General features: G+C 40.1%; 1 protein-coding gene across 2 annotated transcripts in view; it reads right to left on the minus strand.

Moving 5' to 3' along the window:
• Nucleotides 1–23,501, minus strand: part of COL11A1 (collagen type XI alpha 1 chain) — a 225,566-nt gene that overhangs the window by 21,322 nt on the left and 180,743 nt on the right. For both annotated transcript variants that reach the window (XM_036879053.2, XM_036879052.2), the window contains exons 52-54: nt 17,317–17,370; nt 16,647–16,700; nt 15,596–15,649 (exon numbers count right to left, since the gene is read on the minus strand). In XM_036879053.2, the coding sequence (XP_036734948.2) occupies nt 15,596–15,649; nt 16,647–16,700; nt 17,317–17,370 (162 nt within the window). The remainder of the gene's footprint in view (nt 1–15,595; nt 15,650–16,646; nt 16,701–17,316; nt 17,371–23,501) is intronic.

Here is a 23,501-nt window from a genome sequence, read left to right on the forward strand (position 1 = left end):
TATCTTACTAAAATTATTAGGTGTTATTATTCTACATTGAAGCATTTCACCTATACCTTTCACCATATTGGCAACCTAAAAGTTGGGTCAAACAAAATAAATTTAAAAAGTATGTTTGTAGACACCATGTCAACAAATTACTTTTTCCATATGTGCTGTTCATAGTATCTGAAAAATATAAGTTCCACATTTAAAACTATTTCCACGTTTAAAACTATTTGTTTTAACTGGAATATTTAAAGTTGGCTAAAAATATATCACATAATATGATCTTATAATCTGATCTTGAAGTCTGATATTCGGTTTTCCTTCTTACATTACATCTGTGATATATAAAGCTTGACATTTCTAACCCTTGTAACAAAATGATGTAGTGAAGAATCATTTGCATAGCATGTCATATTCAAAGTAACAAAGAAAACAATAATATTTGAAGCTAGGAAAAAAACATTATCATCCCCATTATACCTATATTTTGTTCCTATTAATTACACTGGGTCTTTGATGTTTTCCCTTATGGCATTTCATAGATACCTTTTAAATCAATACAAGCAACGCACTTGGTTTGATAGTCCACCATAATGATTGCTTTTGGCTACAGAACTACACCATACATATTCATAATGAACTCTACACTAATAAGACACATAAAAGTTAAAATGTTATTATAAAATATTATTTCCACTAACTTATTTAATTATTATTTGACAAACATTAAGATTCAATCTGAGGATGAAATTTTCTGCACAAGTTCAGATGTATGTAGAGAAAGTATAAAAGGAAACTTACTGAACTCTAAGGAATTGTGTTTCATTTTTCCCCAGACTCTCATTTTCCATTTGTTTACTTCAGTATGCCAAATGAACTGTGTCCAGAATCAACTCAGACTGAGGTTGGAAGTTGAAAAGAGTAGTTGAGATCTCGTTAATTAGTAAGAATAAGGTGAGGCAGGGGATGACTTTCTCTCTTTCGGATGCTATATTAATATTCTAATGGTGAATATGTACTAGTCTTTCTTACAGTCCTTCAAATCCACATTTAAAATGAGAAACAGGCACTTCATCAAACTCGAGAGTTTTGTGAACTCATTTATTTTTGAGAGAGTTGATGAATGTATCATTAGTAATTATTTTCTCAATATCATCACTGTAACTTCATATATTATTAGGCATTCATTGTGCCTCAACCAAAAGATAAGAAATGTATAAATTCTGTAAGACTCTCCGGAGGTGGTAGCAATGTGTTGACAATAATATATGCATTAAAACTTAAGTTCATCTTTTAAATTTCATATTATTGATTCAAGAGGATTTCTGTACAGAAGCATAAACTTCAAATATTTCCTAGTGTTAAAATGTTGAATCATAAATTATTTTGGTGTGATGATTAAAATATTAACCTTTGTAAAGTCAATAAAATAATCATAATGACAAGAGTTGGGGAATAGGAAATTATGAGATTTGACTGAATACCGTGCTTTTCATTATTCTGTGAAGGTTTTTTCTTAAACTAATGACATATGGGTATGGGGTCTTAACCTGAAAAGAGTGCATTTACACACATGAACTTTACAGCATCAAAGACTTATAGATATCTAGTGTTTAAGAAAGCAAGTCATGAACTGTTTAAAAATGTAACAAAAGCAATGCTTTTACTGCAAGGGAGAAAAGAAAATCCAAGTTTGATGAGCCTAGAGAATTTAAACACAAGTAAGCCACAACACAGCTACAAAACTGTGATTCAAATAAGGGGTTTCTCCTTCCCTAAAGGATTTCTTTCCTCTTTGAATGAATGCCATATTTCTGTTAGGCTGGAAATCCATATTAAATGGCTTTACTCTGTTCTTTATTTCATTTTTTCCATTTTCACTTATTCCTTATAGTTTTTCTAGATGGCACATTAAAAAAAATTAAGACGAAGACAGGTAACACCCTTTTTCTAGGAGAATATAAAGTTCCCTTTAGAAAAAAACTAACCATGCCCTCAGACAAATTCTGGTCTTAGTCACTTATTTCTCATATATCTGTATAAACAGAGGACAAGGACCTAATCTAGTGAACTCCTTGCTGCACTTTCACGAAGTAACGAGTGTTCTGATCGGAAAATGCCTCATAAAACATGATACCATAAAACAGGCCCTAGTTAATTCTCCATCAGCAGTCACTATTACATGGGATTTTCCTCTGCACTGGAAATAATGCTTTGCATAAAATACACAACATAATCTTCTCTACTATTTATAGTTGACAGTGTTATTCTTTGATTTTTCTGTTCTTCCATTCATGTCACAAATAGTCTTCCTTATGTGCCAGAAATGTGCTTGCTATGCATGGAGAACACACACACACACACACACACACACACACACACACACACACACACAAAAGCAAAATCCTAAGGAGATAATGAAGTTTAGTTACTAAGACAAGCATAAAAATTAGCAAATACAGTACAAAAATGAAGCAGGTGTACAAAATAGATACATTAATCTTGTTTGGCCATAGAGAAGACTTTCCTAGGAACCTAATTTCTGATGATGTAGAAGGGATGTTTCCTTCTAACACTATCTCTGGTCGTTCACATTCATGCGCAGTCACATAGGGATTGGATGAATATACACATACGCACTATATATAACAGTAGCTTAAAGTTTCCTTTGTATTTATATCAATTAGTAATAGCAGTTACTGTCTTAGCTTTTTATTGTGAACTTGCTGTTGGCGACATGACCTAGATTTTATAAAATTCCATTTAATATGGGTATTTTCAGATTATAATATTTAAATTATTTTAGCTCAAGAGTATTTGTTTCAATAAAAGGGCATGGATGTTTCAAACAGCTATAATGTTAACTTGAGTATTAACGTTCCATGGCTTATTGATGCAAAACGTGCAATCTTCTAGTGCCTTAAGGAAATATACATTTATTCTCAAGTATTACAAATGCATGACAGAATGTACATGTACTACAGATGACAACTTAATTTTCCTACTTGTTCAATAACTGTTAGAATGATGTCTCTTGGTATTACCGGCACTCGAAACATTCTGATCAATATTCTATTAGGAAGGTTTATTATTATATATTTGTGAGATTCACTCATAGGAGAAAATGATAATACTTTTGAATGCATTTCTAGACACTGCCACTTCTGCTATAAGATGTTATAGCAAAATTGTTTTGGGTATACTTTTCTGTTCTCTCCATGGCAGGGACACTAAAGATAGGAGAAATGTTAATTTTCACAAAATATATGCAAGGATTACTTTTAATTACTCAGTGCACTAAAGATAGCAAGACAATTCATTTTTCAAACAAGTCATATGTGTACAGATCAGATATTATACTCACTGCATAGGAATATGTTCTCGCTGTTTCCACAAATGTGATACTAAATTGACTTCTATGTCAAAGACATTCCTAAGCTGGCTGAATGCAAAGGCTGACATAATTCTCCCCATCAGTTTCAATTCACAAAATTCACTGTGCACCATATCTCCTCAGGTTCCAGTGCTTTATATAGAGGGACCCCAGAAATGTACAGCACATGCAAGTTTCCAAATACTTCCTTCTCAATTAACTAGGTTTAATTACATTATTATTTCTCCATGTAGTCCTAAATCCTTGATGTTTGGCAAATTAATTTTGATAAAATTGTATAGAGTCATCAAGAAGTTAATGCTCTATTTTTTTGCAATAGTTCTCCCAGGAAATTCCTTTACAATATGTATTACATGAAGTTACATGAATTTACACTAAGGAATAAATAATACAAATTTGTATCAATTTCAACAGAATCATAGCATACCATATTTTGAAAATGTAATTAATAGTATTTTAGACTTTTGCATATCACCCAGTTCATTCAGTATTGATCACTGTAAAACTCTAATGGCAAAACAAAATTCAACAATAAACAAAAATAAGTCTACTATGAAGTTACTCTGAATATATAGCTAATAAAGTTTCATTTCAATTAATATATAACTCAGAAATTAGAAGAAAATGTCTTAATCTTTATTTTACCTATATATTTATTTACATATTCCTATGTTAATTTCATTTATAAATGATGGCATAATTCAAAACCCACATTTAATTTCTTAATAAGAGCATCCAATGTTGGAATTCCTAATAAATCCATATATGTTATAATGCCTACTTTATAAATGAGAAAACTAAGCTCAAAGAAATTAAACAATCTGTGGGTAAAATTGTAACATTTCCAGAATATCTCAGCTGGCGTTAGTGCATTTGCATATCCTCAGGGGTGGAGAGAAGTTCATCTCCATATCAATGGGTAATTACCTGGGCAACCGAGGGTGTGTCTGAACCTGAGAGTTTAAAGGGAGGGGCTGGCTTGCCTGCTTTCTTGCTTGCTTATTCTGGAGCAGAGGAGAAAGACAGCCTTGGACTGCAGTTTGTAAGCAATAAATGGATTTTAAACTTTATTTCTCCCTTTGACTAATTTCGTTTTTTAGAGCTATTTTACTGCAGGATTTCCTCTCAGATTTACATCTGGCTTAGATGGCAGGGTGCTTCTGAACCCGAAATCTGTCATAATGGGTGCAACCTTTGGAAGGGCTGCTCCTGTGGATGATGGGGAAGCTACAGTGGATGAAGCGGCAGAGGGTGCCACTTCACCTGTTACTATCCCCCTAGCTGTGAGGCTTCCAACTTGGGAACCCCTAGTGGGGAATTGGTGTAGGGTAAAGTACCTCCTAGAGGGGTGGGGCCTTCCCCAGAACTGGGAAGGGTGGAAACACCAAAAGCTGCAGAATTAGCCCTCCATGAGTTGGAAGACTGCTTAGAGACCTTAGCGGGCCGTGTAGTGATTGGTGTTGTAAGGTCTCTTTTCATTGAGATAGTGGAAAATGTTATACAGGAGAAAGAGGGTTATTGAGAGGGTTAACAAGAAGAGAGAGGGACTTAGGCGGGAGAGAGATGCACTTCAGCATCACTTGGAGGAGCCAGGCGATAACCTATGGGATGCTGTTAAAGAAGAGAGACAGTTATTGAAAAGGCAGATGACGCTCCTAGAAGATTCCTTAGCAGTGGCGAGGGGGGAGACAGCAGGAAAAGTCGCCTTGCAGGAGACCGTGGAGGAGGGGCAGGAAAGAGTAGTGTCTTTAGCCCCAGAAATGGTGGAGGAGGAGCCATTGGTGGAGGAGCCCAAGGGAGAAGAGGAGGAGGCGGGGCCATTGGCAGATCTACTACCCAGGCCATCCACGGAGGCACTATCTTTTCCTGTTTTAAAGGCCCACCCAGCTGTAATTAAGAAAACAAAAATGAAACAACAGCAGGCTCCTCACGGGGAGGAGCAGCCCCCTCCCCAGGTTGTGGAGCACTCCGTGCTCTGCCCCTATACCCAGGATGAGCTGGTGGACATGAGTGTCCGGTATAGGCAGAGGCCATCGGTATCTCTGCCTACGTGGCTTTTATGTCTCTGGGATATGGGAGCAGAAAACACTGTTGTGTCAGGTACTGAGATGAGTTGAATAGCTTCCCTGACAACTCACCCTTCCCTCCTGCAGCAGTTGCAAAATGCCTATCATGCCTCAGGGAATCAGACACTCCTGGGATGGCTGACAGCTTCCATCAGGATAGTTTGGCCTAATCAGGGTGATTTACGATATTTTTCCAGTAGTTGGATAATGTGTTGCAGAGCTCCAACAGGTACTGCAGGAATTGGGTATGAAAAAACATCATCTATAATATGGATCCCCAGGGCCCTGATGAGGAGTTGTTCACTATAGGAATGAGAAACCTGGTGCTGCATACAGCTCCCATATCTCTCTTTGGGTCCCTAGTAAATACTCTTGCCCCCCACCTAGGGTAACCCATAAGGGAGGCTACTCGTACTTTAGCAGATCTGGGGGAGGTTGAAACAATAAGGGTACAGAGGGAAGTACGGAGAAAGGAGAAGTGCAAAAGGCCCCGTGAAGGTCTCAAGGACCCAGATTTGGGTTGATTTGATAAAGGCCTGGGTAGTGAAAGAAAACCTCGATGGGCAGCCTAATAGAATATTGTTAGAACTGTGGCACCAATTAAAGCCAGAGCAGCAATTCTAGCCGCTGAGGTCCAGGACATGGAAAGCAGAGTCAAGGCCTCATGCCTGGCCTGTGTCCCTTCAAAACTTCATGGGAGACAGTACTCAGGATTCGCCCTCACCCTCACCCTCACAGAAGGATGATTGGACATTGCAATTTGACTGAGGCGGGGGTCAAAGTCCCCACCTTCAGGGACATGGTGGGGACCAGAGGCCATATGTAGAATTAGCAATTCATTGGTCCCCTCTGAATGTACAATGTGTCCTGGCACTGGTGGACACAGGAGCTGAGTGTCCTTTGATTCATTGCAACCCTGAGCATTTTCCTGGGACCCCTGCTATGATAGATGGCTATAGGGGTAAGGCAATTAGAGTGAAGAAAGCCCAAATTTCATTGGGGATAGCATGTTTACCCCTAAATGAGTATACCATGTACATTTCTCCCATCCCTGAATATGTTTTGTGGGTAGATATTCTACAGGCCTGTGGTTACAGAACACAGCAGGTGAGTTCAGAGTGTGGTAAAAGCACTTCTGAGGGGACATGCTAAGCACCCACCTGTAGCTCTGCCTGCATCTCGGTGGGTGACAAATGTTAAGTAGTATAAATTGCCTGGGGAGCACAAGGAAATTGGAGAAACTCTACAGGAGTTGGAGAGGGTGGGCATCATAAAGCCCACTCATAGCCTTTTAATTCCCCAGTGTGGCCAGTGAGAAAGCCAGACGGCTCCTGGCATATGACTGTAGAGTACAGGGAATTGAATAAAGTCACAACCCCTTTGCATGCTGCTGTCCCCTCTATAGCAGACATTCTAGACACTCTCAGCCATGAACTGGGAATGTATCATTATGTAGTAGACCTTGCTAATGCTTTCGCTCTATTGACATAGCACAGGAAAGCCAGGAACAGTTTGCCTTCATGTGGGAAGGCCGGCAGTGGACATTCACTGTCCTTCCACAGGGATACCTCCACAGTCCCACCATTTGTCATGGACTTGTAGCCCATGGACTTGTAGCCCAGGACTTGGCCACATGGAGGAAACTGCAAACAGTGCTGTTGTATCACTACATTGATGATACCATGCTCACATCTGATCTTCTTGCAGATTTAGAAGGGGCAGTTCCTAGACTGTTGCAACATCTATAGGAGAAAGGATGGGCTGTGAATAGCACCAAGGTTCAGGGACCTGGTTTGTCTGTGAAATTCTTGGGTGTTGTCTGGTTCGGTAGTTCCTGAAGTAGTCATAGACAAGGTCCAGGCTTTCCCCATTCCTACCACTGTGGCAGTATTATAAGAATTTTTGGGTCTTTTGGGCTACTGGAGAGTGTTTATCTCACACTTGGCACAAATTCTGAAGCCCTTACCCCTTACACAAATTTGTACGAAAGGGCATCAGGTGGGACTGGGACAAGACATGTGCAGCTGCTTTTACTGCTGCCAAGTAGCAGTCAAGACTGTACAGGCCTTGAACATAATGGACTCATCAAGGTCCTGTGAGCTAGATGTTCATGTAACCAAACATGGTTATGGATGGGTTCTATGGCAGCGACTTGAAAGGACATGTCAACACATTGGATTCTGGTCACAGCTATGGAAAGGAGCAGAGGTCTGGTACACCTTGATAAGCAACTGGCTGCTGTGTAGCATGCCTTGCTGGCTACAGAGTCCATTGCTGGAACAGCTCTGACCAAGGTAATAACCACCTATCCCATTGTGGGGTGGGTGTGAGACTGGACCCAAACGCCACGGAGTGGCATGGCACAGACACCTACACTGGCCAAATGGGGTGCATATTTACAGCAGCACAGTGCCCTCTCTACTGGCCCCTTAAGTGGAGAACTCCAACACTTATTGGGGCCAGTGACCTACACCAGTGGAAAGCAGGAAGAACTTGCTTTTCAGCCCTTAGTAGCTGAGACTCCTTATCAGGAGGGAAAAGCCCCTATACCTGAAGGTGCTTGGTGCACAGATGGCTTCAGTCATGGGCTGTCCTTGAAGTGGAGGGCTGTGGCTTTCCATCCTAAGACTGAGACAATATGGATGGAGGATGGAGAGGGGAAGAGCAGTCAATGGGCTGAGGTGCAGGCAGTATGGCTCATGATCACCCAAGAGCCCTCCCTTATAGTTGTCTGCACTGACACCTGGGCAGTTTATCGGGGCTTGACCCTGTGGCTACTGACATGATTTATGCCACCTGGATGGTTGGTCACTGGTTTCTTTGGGGGCAAGAGTTGTGGCAAGACCTATGGGCCTCTGATTAGACTAAGACAGTTACTGTATATCATGTGATTGGCCATTTGCCTTTGGCATCCCCAGGGAATGATGAAGCAGACACCTTGTCCCAGGTGCACTGGCTAAAAGGAAAGCTTGCCTCTGATGTGGCCCAATGGCTATATCAGTGTTTGTTGCACATGGGGCAAAAGACAATATGGACTGTAGCCTGTAGGTGGGGCTTGTTATTGACCTTTGAAGAAGTCAGCAGAGCCCGGAAGGAGTGCCATGTGTGCTCTAAGAGGGACTTACACTGAGTCCCACAGCAACATGGGACAATAGTAGGGGGGCCAGTACTACTTATCAGGTGGCAGATAGACTAAATTGGGCCTCTACCTATAATAGGAGGATATCGGTATGCCATGACTTGTGTGGACATGGCTTCTGGTCTGTTGGCTGTTTTTCCTACACATCATGCTGATCAGCAAACCATGAAGAGGGGCTTAGAGCATCTCTTTGCAGCCTATGGCCAGCCACAGTGATTGAGAGTGATCAAGGCACCCACTTTACTGGACATGCATTATAAGAATGGGTGCAGCAATTAGGAATAAAGTGGAAATTTCATGTACCATATAATCCTACTGGGGCAGCATGATATAGAGGTACAACGGTTTGTTGAAATCTGTCCTGAAGTTGGACACCAATAGTCTATGGGTTGGTCAGTTCCCCTATGGACAGTGCTGTGGCTTTTGAATGAGAAGCCATTAAAGGAGCTTTGAGCCCTGTGGATACACTCACACACCTTGCTGCCTCTTCTATACAACTGTACATTCAAACCAAAGAAGAGTTATTGAAGCCAGGATATGGCCAGCAGAGCAACATCCTGCTGCCAGCCCCAACTGTGTTAAACCACAGAGGCACTGTTGAATGGACCTGGCCCTGGACATTTTGACACATGGACCAGCAATGGCTGGCCCTCCTGGCACCTTGGGGAAAGGCCTGGAAGCTGGCCTCATGTGTATTCCTGGAGTAACAGCTGAATGGCCCCCAAAGGTCATGGTAGTGTACCCAAAACGTTCAGGAGGTATTGCGGGGAAGTTTTGTTTTATCTTTATGGCCAGTGCATGTACTTCCCGCAGCCCTATATATTGACCCATTTGTAACTCCCACAGGGATCAAGGTGAAAGTCTTCTATACTAGACCACGACGAGATCCCATTCCTGCCATTGTTTTATCACAAGATTACTCTCTTGCATGTATCTTATCTGATGGACAAGATTTGCCTATGCTGGTGTCATTAAAACATGTATCTTATCGCCCTTAAGGTTGTTCTCTCCTACAGTCCTTGTGGCCTGAATGTGCTCCCTGGCTGCAGCTGCCGCATGATGATTGCTCTGAACCCTCGGCTACTGCCTGCCTATGGAATGGATGCGCTATGGACTTACCGTGCCTAAGTTTTTGAACCTCGCTGAATCCTCCAGCTTGAGAATTGTCATGATTTTATGCTGTTGCTATTGTTATGTCATTAGTCTGGTCACATTGATCCAGTTTTCTTGCCCAGGGACCATTGTGGAAGAAGGGGAACAATTTGATTATAAGGTGAGATTTCTGGAGGGGTGGCTGTGGGTAAAATTGTAACATTTCCAGAATATCTCAGCTGGCGTTAGTGCATTTGCATATCCTTAGGGGTGGAGAGAAGTTCATCTCTATATCAATGGTAATTACCTGGGCAACCGAAGGTGTGTCTGAACCTGAGAGTTTAAAGGGTGGGGCTGGCTTGCCTGCTTGCTTGCTTGCTTATTCTGGAGCACAGGAGAAAGACAGCCTTGGACTGCAGTTTGTAAGCAATAAACGGGTTTTAAACTTTATTTCTCCCTTTGACTGATTTCGGTTTTTAGAGGTATTTTGCTGCAGGATTTCCTCTCCCCGGACTTACACAATTCCAAGTCATATTTCTAGGTAGCAAAATACGGATTTGAAATCTGTTTGATTCCAGTGCAGTAGCATTTGGGACTACTTTGTGCTGATAGTAAGCTATGAAGAGTACTAGTTAATACCCTGAGAAAGACGTAAGTAAAAAATGTGGATTTCTATTTTTTTCAGCTAAGCCATCTATTTTCTTAGGCTAAAATAGATAAAATCTTGACTAAATTAATTGGTTTGGTTGGTTGTAATTTTTTAAAATGCAAGCATTTTTTGCAAGAGTTAAATCAAAAGAGATAGTTTTAATAATAAGATTGTGGACACTTCAGTAATCTTTCATACCCTAAATATACATTTTAATCTGAAGAAAATAGATTATTGCATAAAACAGATAAAGCCAATTAATTTTGTCAATTTATATAAACCTAATCTAGGACACAAAATTTAAAGCACTGTATTAAACAACTTTCTGGTTAGATTTGATGATGCTACCTTTTAAAAGAGGAAAATCTGTGTAACATTGCTCACTTGGGCTTACCTAAGGTTGATTTTTCTGCTCTATCAAAATGGATGTAACCATGTCATTAATAATTCATGGTATAAAGTCTTCTAATTTTGTTTACAAAGTGGCTTAAAAATAGCTTATCATATTTGTATAAATTGTTGTTTAAAATGGGAACTAGAACATCCTTAGTTTTTGTGAGACTTTTAAATAATTCATCAGAAATCGAAAAGGGAGAACTCCACTGAAGAACTTTCTAATAATACTAAAAAAATATGCTACAAGGAATGACTCAGTGAGGTGCTTAATATTTTAATCTCTCAACATGCAGATGTATTACTTCTTACATGTCACTTGGAGTTATTTTCCCTTTAATCAAGAGACTTTATCTAGCCAGAGTTGTCTGGGTAGAAACATTGACAGGAAAGAGTATCATTTGATTTCCTATTCTCTGATTTATCTGACATTTAAATCTAAAGAAGAAATTTACCAATTACCTGCAGTTTATGAATGCCAAAGTAATCTTAAATTTTGGACTGAAAATAATCGTTGATTATTCTTCGTATTCTCAAGACAACAAAAAACTGAAATTTATTGAGTGATACTACGTTCTTCTTAACATTGTACTCTGTTAACATTTATACTCCACAGTAAAATTGCTTTTATTTCCTTTAAAAATTTTTTAAATATATTGCATATTAAATATATCACATGACATATTAATATAATTACCTATAATCTATGAAAAATGTAACCTTATTTTTACCATAAAGAGAAAGGAATTAAGCATCAGAGACTAACATTCTTACATTCTACATCATCTAAGTAGCAAATGTAGAGGTCTAACTCAGGTGTGAATTATAAGAATGCAAATACATACTGTTGGAACTCAACCAAGAATTAGGAGAAGTGCAAATTGTAGCGCTCCAAAATCTTACAACTACAGACTATTTACTGTTAAAAGAACGTAAGGGATGTGAACAGTCCCCAGGAATGGGTTGTTTTAATTTGTCTGATTTCTCTCAGACTGTTCAAGTTCAGTTGGACAATATCCACCATATCATAGATAAGTTTTCACAAATGCCTAAGGTGCCTAACTGGTTTTCTTGGTTTCACTGGAGATGGCTGGTAATTACAGATATGCTTTGGTTATGTAACTATACTCCTATTATGTTAATGTGTGTGCACAATTTAAGTAGTAGCTTAAAACCTATACATGCTGAAGTTACTCTACAAGAAGATATGTCAAAGAAATAATCAATCTTCCCATGTTTTCTTCCGCCTGCTACTTCTATAGCTTTTCTTCTTCCTTCCTAATTACAACCCTTAAATAGAATTCGTGCCCCATATCAAATTTACCGAGTATCATAATTCTTCCAAGTGGTAGAGATACCTCAAGACAAATGCTGGGCATAGAAGCTACAGGGCATAAATATGCAAAGAAATAAAAAGCTAAACATTTCAAACAATAAGGCTTCTCTCTCACTTACCAACTTTACATTTCCCTGTATGGCCCCGGAAGATGACTGGTTAGCCAGAGACGGGTAAGATTCCTCAAGGGAGGAACAACCTAAGACAGGCACAGTCGCAGGGGGGCCATCAGGTGAGAAATTGGGGATCAACAGAGGTGAGGCTTAGAACCTCACCCCAATGTTCTGAGAGAAATCTTCTGCATACATGGATGTTTTATTGCCCTTGTCTAGCTTGGATTAACACATAGTCTACAGGCACACACCTGATCATCTACATTTGCTCTCTTACAACACTAAACTATGTTTTCTACCTTTATCTTGTATCTACCTACCACTTCAGCATTTTATTAAAAATAATAATAATAAAGAGAGAAATGTGGTATCCACATATAAATCAAGTATAAAAACCAAATGAGTATTCATATTTGAACTGACTGTTTATAGTTCATAACGCATGAGCAAAACCGAAAGTTTCTGTGATGACTGCCCTTGTACTGTTCACTATGTAACTTATTCATTATGTAAGAATTTGTTCTCCATGTAAGAACTTGTTCGTTATGCCTCAGAAGATTGGACACTGACGAAAATTAGGCTTGGGGTGGATTAATGATTGTGCATTGAGCATTGACTCCCCTATACAGAATTTTATTGTTGTTAACAACCATTTGATCAATAAATATGAGAGATGCCCTCACAAACAAATAAACAAACAAACAAAAAAAAGGACCGACTTCCAATGGTAAAATAAATAAGTAACCGGGATGTAATGTATAGCATAAGGAATATAGTCAAGATATTGTAACAGCTTGGTAGGGTGATAGCTGGAACCTAGAATTATGTATATAAATGTTTTATCACTGTGTTGTACACTTGAAACTAATGTAATGTAATACTGTGCGTCAACTACCCTTCAATAAAAAATAATTATCAAAAAAAAAAAAAAGAATGCAAATACATGGGCCTTCCACTAAACAATATAGTCTTGTAGAATAGACTATAATCTAAATCTGTGTATATGTGCTGGCTTTTCTATGACAGTTTCTGAATTCTGGAATTGAGTGGAGTTCTTTTCAAAAGTTTGAGTTATTCATGAAAATTATAATTGTTGATAAGTACGCATTCCAAAGTATTCAACACAAATGTTTTCTTTAAAGTCTCTGCTATAATAATGATGGAAAATTTGTTACATTATATTAGAAAGATTTAAAAATTAGCAAATATGAATAGGAATATTGAAAGTTTACAAAATGTCAATGGTGTTGATATTGTACTGAAATACTTAGATTTCATATATAGCTTATCGATTTGAAATATGCTTTTTAATATTTATGTTATAAATTTTTAAGTAAGATTTAGGTCATATGTTACTCTAAAAGGAGCATGTGGAATACTTGTTCACACCTAAATGTTCTTTTTGTTTTTTTGCATGTTTCCATTCATACTCTGCAGTAAAATTGCTTTTATTTACTTTTAAAAAAATTTTAAATCATGCATTTCAAAATGAGCAATTCACATGATCCACCAGTGCATAACTAAAGAAACTAATTCCATAACTCTGTCGCCATATTAAGAGAATTCATCCCAATATTAAGTGGTACTTAGTTGAATTCATCAAAGATTGTAAATGAACAATTTGTCTCACATATTTTACAAGGAGATTAAACTGGATAGCACTTGCTGAGAAATTGCCTTAAATAATGGTAGGAGCTAGAAAGCTGCCAATTTACATAATAAAATACCCAAAATATATTTTGATATAGTTTCTCCTGTTCTAGCAGCCACCATACTTTAAAAGATGACTTCTTTCTCTCTGTATCAAAAACATTATAATTTATACCTATAAAGTGATAATTTTTGTACTCATAAATTTTTAATAACTATTTCATAACTAAGGGCTAACACAGTAACAGTTATTTTGTCACCATATATTATTATTTATTTATCATGTAAGTTATCTTATATTTGGCCAAGTCCTAGGTAGTAAGCCCTCTCTGAGAAACACAGAGGGTAAGAAACTTGTCCAAGGTCATAAATGGCATACTGCTCATTAAAAGCCAGGCAGTATGACTTCACTGCTTTATTATCCACTTCTTTAAACAGTATCCTCACTTGTGGCTGGGAGAAAGAAAACCATGAGTGCATGTTTCCTTGGGAAGGATTTTGATCCATTCTCAGACATTTTATAAAATTATTCTTTTAAAGGTCTGAAATTTTAGAACAGATACTCACTCATGGGGAAAGTTTTATGGGCATTCAGATGGCAAGCAAATATAGGCAACAATAAAAAATCATGTCACACTTTGTAATTACTATCTAAGAAAAAGAGCCCAGTGGATGTTTTGGAATACACTTTTTTTCTACCAAGACCATGCTTTGGGGCTGCCAGAAAAAAAAACCCCTAAAACTTAAAAACAGGAAGATGGAGAAAAAGAAAAAAGGAAGGGGAAAGAGTAGGGAGGAAGAGGAGGAGGGTAAAAAGGCACCTGGTCAATGAGGATAAAATTGTATTCAGAGAAGATATTTACTATAAACTAAGTTCATTTCCAGAAAAAAGAAATGTTTGTAAATGGACTGAAATTTATATCACTGAGAGACTAAATTAAAACCTGTTCACACTATGTATATGAGAATATGTAGTATGAATGTCTACCTAAAATAAACTACCATTAGAAAATAACAATGGCCCTGATTGCTCTGTGCCTTTGGATTTCTGAAGGGGAAATGAGCCTAAGAAATATATTTTCATGTGTGTCTTCATGTTTTGTTTATGGGTATGTTGTAAAACTGGCTAAAGGAGGTTCAGCAAAACACTGTATATTGATATAAGTGCTCCAAGAGGCAGGCCAACAAAGATCGTTTTATTGTGAAAACAGTAAGAAGCAGGCAGTAAAGTCAATCTAAGTTCTCCTATAGCCAATATTATGAACAAGATCTATTTATTTATATTTTACTATATTCCTTTGTTAAAATCCTGCCATTAGTTTTTTACAAATTAGAGAACTGTGTTAGTGCAAAGCAATCTAACATTACATGCTGATTTCTGCATTCATTCTAGCAATATTGCATTATGCTTTTTATGATGATTTTAGCTAGCACTGAATGTTTGACAACTCCTCTCCTGGCAGTGCACCATGAGTTAAAGTTCAGGTTACCATCAAGTCTTTATAACAGCCTACAACATTTTTACAGAGCGGAGAGCTATGCACAAAGAAGTGAGAAATTACTTTTCACTCTGACATATGTGACAGATTAAATCTGTCAGTTATAGTGTGTTCTATTTTATTAAGCATTGACAAATATAAGAAATACTCTACTCTTTAGGCCTTACATTTTTCAGCATCATTATAATATGCTGCCTAAAACTTACATATATTATTGAAATTTATACACATAGAGGATGATGAGTGGATATTTCACAAAAGAATTTTAAAACTTACTCTTTTTCCAGGAGGACCTGGGGGGCCAGCCTCACCAGATGGGCCAGGAGGACCCTATAAAATGTGGGAAAAAAAAAGTGCCTTTTAAGAAACTGGGTATTGTTTTATGACCCACAGCATTTTACAAAATCTGGACTAAAACTATCTTTCTTCATTTCCTCACATCTGTCTTTCCTGGAAAATCTCAGCCCTATTTCAGATACCTAAACTTCCTCTAGAGAGCTACAGTTAGAGATGGTTAATATATATGGAAAACTTCTTTATAGCTTCAAGAAAGGGAATCAAATTCCTTCTATTTAAAACTGTGTTCCTTTAAAAAGTGATACTTTATATCTGACAAGCATTCAATAAATATATTTCTTAATAAAACCATATGCTTAATAATTCTACTTACATCACATACATTTGTGAAACCACAAAACTATTACCCTTAAATTTCTTCTTGAGCAAGTCTAACATTTCTATGCCAAAGAGTATGTAATATGCCGGGATATGACATGCAAGTCTCATCTACACAAAATAAGCTTACATCTCTTTGACTGTAAATATCACTAGGAAGGGCTATTTGTCTCTGGCTCCTACTTAAGTTAGTGCCCTCTTTACTGCTCCCTGAATAACCACATACAGCCAAAGCCTCCTACTATGTCATTCCCCAATTAAAAAAATAAAAAGTAGAGTACAATGTTGTATTCATTTATGTTAGTAATTGAAATAGTTAATGTTATAGGCTGATAACCTGGCTCTTTTCAATCTTATTTCATTTCAATCTTATTTGTATTTTAAAAATACAATTTGTATTTAACACAATAGCTGATAGTTAATTGACTTTGGTGTAGTATAACAAAATCATTACTATGATTTGACTATATTTTTTATCATGAAGGCTTTGCTTATATTTCATAAATCATAACAAATAAGAAGCACTCCATGTAAGTTTGACTTCGAACTGGAATTCAAATATAACTGATAACAGTTATGCTTTTCAAAGGCTGATTATCCCTTTAAAAAGTCCTGAGGCTAAAGATTAACTAGAAACAGTGTGCTTACTTACCGGCTGGCCAGGATCTCCATCTTCACCCTTATCACCACCAACACCATCTTGACCCTATAATGGGCATTAGAAAATGAACCCAGGTATTTCTCACTATCAATTCACTTTTGTCAGAACAAAAAGACATAGGGTATACCATCTTAGGCCTTGAGATATATTATTTCCAGATGGGCAAATAAAAATATTTTCATATTCTGTCAGTTGTTTTTTTTTAAGGATTATGGTGTCTCACTCTTCCCATGAAGATTTGTGCAATTTCCACCATGTCAAATTTAAAATATGCTCTTAATATAAGGAAAGGAAGAGGATGTAATTAGTATACAAAGTGAATTCTTTCACCATGAACAAATGTGGAGCAGCGTGAGAGAAGACTTGCATTACAGAAGAGACTGAGATAAAAGCAAAGGGCCTATAATCTGAAATAATAATAGTAATGCTGCTACTCAAATAATTAGCTTGTATGACCATACAGTCTGGAAAACTAACACCAATGAAAATAATCATGCAACATAGGTATGAATTTCCATGGATTTTATTGTATTTGTGATTGAAGTTTATGTTTTTCTTTTTTGGGGGTCCACTTAAGAAATCAAGAATTTTCTTTAGTTAACAACAGAAACACTGGGAATACCTCCATTAAAGTAATTCCTTTATTTTTCATGATACTTACTGTGGTGCCAGGTTCCCCAGGGGGACCAGGATCTCCAGGAAAACCAACAGGACCCTAGAATTATGTTTTTAAAAGGAAGGAAATAAATGACAAATATTTTTTATAAAGTCATGATATTCTGAAGTTTAAGAAGTTAAAGTCATGGAAAAACATATGAGCATAATTTCCCTCTGTGTTGGCAGCCGCACCCAGAGGGTGGCGCTCAACGTGGGGCAACTGGAATGTCCCATACTTCCCAGTTGCAAAATACCCTACGTCACAAAACCACATGCTAATCACTCCTTAGCATAAGAACCAATCAGATCTACTAAAAATTGCCATGCTAATGAAGCACGTATAGCAGCACCAATCAGCACAGAGCATGAGAGCTATATAAGCTGGCCCCTTCGTTTAGTCTGGGTCCTGCCCGACACATTTGTTTCACAAAGAGCTGAAGATTAAAGCTTTCTGCAGAAGAATCCTGCTGTTGTTGCGTGCTGTTCTTGCCGGCGAGGACGGGGCGCGCGACAAGTGGTGCCGAAACCCGGGAACCAGAACATCACCGGCACAGGGAGGACCCTTCAGACATCTGGAGAGGATGCAGAACTGCAGGATTGAAGAAAACCCGGAGTGGTAAGTTCCGAGAGACGCGCTTTTAAGGGTAGGGACTGATGGTTCTCGGTAGATAAAGAGACACTATGGGAAACGCGCCATCATTAGTCACAGCGCTGCAGACAGCGCTCAAAGAGCGAAATTTGAAGGTCTCCAGCAAAGTCTTAGGATCTTTTGTGAAGGAGGTAGACCGCGTCGCTCCCTGGTTTATCTGTTCAGGGTCCCTCTCCATCCCGAGTTGGGACAAGTTAGGGAAAGATCTTGATAGAGAAGAAGAAGAGGGACACTTGAGAGGAGGCACTAGACCACTATGGAAACTGATTAGAGCTTGCCTACAAGATGAAAAATGTGAAAAGGTGATAAAGGCAGGACAGAGAGCTTTGACAGAGATCCAAGAAAGCATGTCAGAAACGGAACGGGAGACGGAGCTAGCTCGCGGCCAAAAGAGGACCGCTAAAGTGAAAGTTAAAAAACCCCAGAGTGAGGGGGAAAGCCCACCCAGGGCAAAAGTGAAAGAGCCCCGAGGAGCAGGTGACGACCGCCTCGGAGAAAGTAGCAGGTACCCATGGGAAGAGTTGAGAGAGCTTCAACTCTCCGACAGGGAGCCAGAGGAGGAGCTCATATCCTCGGAAGAGGGGGGAGAGACCAGGACCGTGAAATGCGGAAGTGAGAGAACTAGCAAGGCTGAAAGGCAGACCAAAGAGAAAATGAAAGCAGGGTGCTCTCCGTCGCCCACTGCTCCGCCACCTTATGTGAGCGGTACACATACTTTCTGTCACCCAGATACCATACAAGCAATTAAGCAAATGTTCCCTGTGTTTGAGGACAACGGGGTACGCTCCCACCAGCCCCTGAGCCATAAACAAGTTAAAGATTTAGCAGAATCCGTTCGGGCTTACGGAGTCAGTGCTAACTACACCTTAGCACAGATTGAAAGGTTGACAGAGACAGCTATGACACCTACAGATTGGCAGTATGTGACTAAAGCATGCCTTACTAGCATGGGACAATATATAGAGTGGAAAGCATTGTGGCATTATATCAGCATGACCCAGGCACGTGCAAACGCTGCCGAAGGGCAACCCGCGTGGTCGTATGATATGTTGACAGGCCAGGGACAGTGGGTGGCCAACCAGACCGCTTTCCCCGCACAGGTGTACGCACAAATAAACGCGTGCGCTGCTAAGGCATGGAAAGCCCTCACTAACAAAGGGGAAGTGTCAGGCAATTTGACAAAGATTATCCAAGGGCCGAGCGAGCCATTTTCAGATTTCGTCGCTCGCATGATGGAGGCCGCGGGTAGAGTATTTGGGGACCAAGAGCAAGCTATGCCCCTAGTAGAGCAATTAGTATTCGAACAGTGTACCAAAGAATGCAGGCAAGCGATAACACCCTGGAAACAGAAGGGGATGCATGCTTGGCTAAAAGCCTGCAGAGAAATAGGGGGACCACTCACCAATGCGGGCCTAGCCGCGGCTATATTACAAAGCCACAAACAAGCCAGAATTACTAATAAAAATATTAAATGTTTTCAATGTGGGAAATTAGGACATATAAAGAGAGAATGTAGAAGCCCAACTTTAGAGCACACAACCCAAAAGACTCCTGGATTATGCCCTAAGTGCAAAAAAGGCAGACATTGGGCCAATGAATGCCGATCTGTTAAAGACATAGAAGGGAAACCCTTAGAGCTGCCAAAAAACGCCCAGAGGGGCCCCCGCCGTCAGGGCCCGCAAATATATGGGGCAACCAGCACACAGGTGTCATTCAGGAGCAACAAAGCCCCCCAAGGAGAGCCACTCCAGGTTCCGCGGGATTGGACATCCGTGCCACCACCAGAATAGTGTTAACTCTGCAGATGGGAGTTCAACCTATTCCCTCAGACTTCAAAGGCCCTTTGCCACCAAACACAGTTGGATTACTCTTGGGGCGCTCTTCTGCCGCCTTAAAAGGCCTTGTAGTCCACCCCGGAGTTATTGACCAAGACTATGAGGGACAAGTGAAAATTATGTGTTCAGCCCCCAGAGGTATCTACCCCATATCCCCAGGAGACCGCATAGCCCAGCTTTTAGTGTTACCTAGTCTCCACGCCAATTACCCTTCCATCGCAGAGGAGAGAGGAGAAAAGGGTTTCGGCTCCTCCAACTACAATTCCGCTTTCATAGCATTAGACTTAGCAGACAGACCAAAATTGACCCTCAAAATAGAAGAAAAGAGTTTTGAAGGAATCCTAGACACTGGAGCAGATAAAAGTATTATCTCTGCAACCTGGTGGCCCTCCAAATGGCCTGTAACACAGTCCTCACACTCTTTACAAGGTTTAGGATATGAGTCTAGTCCTACCATTAGTGCCAAACCATTGAGATGGCAGGCGCCTGAAGGGCAAGAAGGTACAGTTACCCCTTATGTGCTCCCACTGCCAGTCAATTTGTGGGGGAGAGATGTTATGCAAGGCCTAGGCCTTAAACTCATTAATGAGTACTCCACCCCTGCCCAAGGCATGATGATGGATATGGGATACATCCCTGGCAGAGGGCTAGGGAAACATCAACAGGGACGCACGGAGCCTATCCTACCCAAAGTAAAAAATGACCGTCGCGGCTTGGGTTTTTCGTAGGGGCCATTGAAGACGCCATGCCCATACCCTGGCTTACAGAGGAGGCCATATGGGTTCCTCAGTGGCCCCTATCCTCTGAGAAATTGGAAGCAGCTCACCACTTAGTACAAGAACAGCTCCAATTAGGACATTTAGAAACCTCTGTATCTCCATGGAATACGCCCATATTTATAATCAGAAAAAAGTCAGGATCATGGAGATTGCTTCATGATTTGAGAGCAGTAAATGCTCAAATGAGGCTGTTTGGACCTGTCCAGCGAGGACTGCCACTCCTCTCTGCTCTACCCAGAGAATGGAAAGTAATCATAATAGACATCAAAGATTGTTTTTTCTCTATACTCCTAAATACCAAAGATAGGGAAAGGTTTGCTTTTACCCTACCAGCTATTAACCATGAACAACCCGACGCGAGATTTCAGTGGAAAGTCCTCCCTCAAGGGATGGCAAATAGCCCCACCATATGTCAACTGTATGTTCAGCAAGCGCTAGCACCAATCCACGAGAACTACCCCAAACTAAAAATTATTCACTATATGGATGATATCCTTCTCTGATCCCCACAATCAGCAGAGGTAGAAGAGGCCTATGTAAAGCTCACTAAATCCCTAGAATCATGGGGACTGAATATAGCCAGTGAGAAAGTCCAAAAGTCTAGTATTAGCAAATTCCTAGGAACCACTATTTCCACAGATGTTATTTACCCCCAAAAGCTTGAGATAAGACATGATCAGCTGCGAACCTTGAATGATTTCCAAAGACTCCTAGGAGACATTAATTGGTTGCGGCCATTTTTAAAGATACCTACCACTGACTTGAAACCACTGTTTAAAATCCTAGAGGGGGACTCACAACTAACATCTCCGCGCTCTCTTACGCCTGAGGCAGTACAAGCTATCCACAAAGTAGAGCAAGCCCTTATGACAGCACAATTGAATAGGATACAATTAAATGAACCCTTTGAGTTATGCATCCTTCCTACTCCGGGACTGCCAACTGCTGTCCTGTGGCAACAAGGCCCATTGATCTGGGTCCACCCCCAAGCCTCTCAAGTTAGAACTATAGAATATTACCCAGCTGCCATAGCCAATCTCGCTCTGAGGGGAGTAAAAAACTCATTAACACATTTTGGGAAAGCTCCAGCAACAATCATAACCCCTTACAATATGGAGCAGATACAAACATTATGCGCTATGAATGATGATTGGGCCATACTTGCTTATAGCTTCTCAGGAACCTTTGATAACCATTTCCCAAAACATCCCCTCCTCAATTTTGCCAAAACTCATCCCCTAGTGTTCCCTCGGATCACTAGCCAAACCCCGTTGCCACATGGAGAAACAGTCTACACAGATGGATCCAAGACAGGTACAGGTGCCTATGTTGTGACAAAAAACTATACACCCAATACTCCACAGATAGTAGAATGCCATATAGTTTTGGAAGTACTACAAACCTTTCATGGACCTTTAAATATTGTGTCAGACTCTAGTTATGTTGTTAATGCAGTTAATTCCCTAGAAGTAGCTGGACTGATCAAAGCATCAAGTTCGGTAGCTACCCTGTTCAAACAAATACAATCACAATTACTCCTTAGACGCTCTCCTTTATATATGACCCACATTAGAGCACATTCAGGCCTTCCCGGGCCTATGACCCAAGGCAACCACTTAGCAGATCTTGCAACTAGAAGTATAGCTTTCCCTCTGCTAGACCCTGTCGCCACAGCTTCAAAATTCCATTCACAATTCCATGTCACTGCTGAAACATTGCACAAGCGCTTTGGCATAGCCAGAGCTGAAGCTAGGAACATTGTTCTTAGCTGCCAACATTGCTGCAGTTTTCTTCCCACACCTCATGTTGGGATCAATCCCAGAGGTATTAAGCCTTTGCAAATTTGGCAAATAGATGTGACACATATTTCTTCCTTTGGGAAGCTGAAATACGTACATGTGTCTATAGATACGTGTTTGGGAGTCATCTTTGCCTCCCCATTGTCTGGAGAGAAAGTTTCCCATGTCATCCAGCACTGTCTTGAGGCTTGGAGCGCATGGGGGTTACCCAAAATTCTCAAAACAGACAATGGTCCAGCCTATACCTCTACCAAATTTGCTCAATTTTGCCATCACATGGGGATAAAACATGTCACTGGTCTTCCCTACAACTTGCAAAGTCAAGGGATTGTAGAGCATGCAAATCGCACTCTCAAATCCTATTTACTTAAACAAAAAGGGGGAATTGAGGATGTACTCCCCACACCAAAAACAGCAATAGCCCTAGCACTTTTCACTATAAATTTTTTGAACCTGGATGCTAGAGGCCATATGGCAGCAGACCGCCACAATCAGTGGCCAAAAGACCCACAGGAACTAGTGAAATGGAAGGATGTATTATCTAACCAATGGAAAGGCCCGGATCCAATTATAATAAGATCCAGGGGAGCTGTATGTGTTTTCCCCCAGGGTGAAGAAAACCCCTTCTGGATCCCAGAGCGCCTGACAAGGAAGGTCCTGGACAAAGGAGATGACCTCTCTGTGCCTACTGATCCTGCTCTCGTCGCTGGGAACCCCGATTCAGGGAGTACTGAGATAGGGAATATTGTCTGCCTTTCCTAAGCCCATGCCCGTCCGCTTCAATGCAGCGATTTTTCCACGCTTTTTTACTTCCAACTCTAGCATAAATCTGCCATACCTGGCAAAAGACACCATGACAGCTCCTTTGGGAGAAAACCGATCCTTTGTAACCGACGGATCATTATGTTTCACCACTAAGAATCTAACCAACTGTATCTCCCTTAAGCAGAGAAAATATGGCTGGTTCAGTGATCCGATAACGGGGATCGTGCTTGGGGGGCCCGAGAACTTAACGATCCCCCAGAATGTCCTCTGGATCAATGGAACATTTGTAGACCCTCCCGGAGGCCTTAACTCAACCACCAGCCTCCGTCAACCCAAATATGCTCCCCACTGCTTAGGTGATT

The sequence above is a fragment of the Manis pentadactyla genome, chromosome 4, assembly GCF_030020395.1.
Source record: "Manis pentadactyla isolate mManPen7 chromosome 4, mManPen7.hap1, whole genome shotgun sequence".
NCBI lineage: Eukaryota > Metazoa > Chordata > Mammalia > Pholidota > Manidae > Manis > Manis pentadactyla.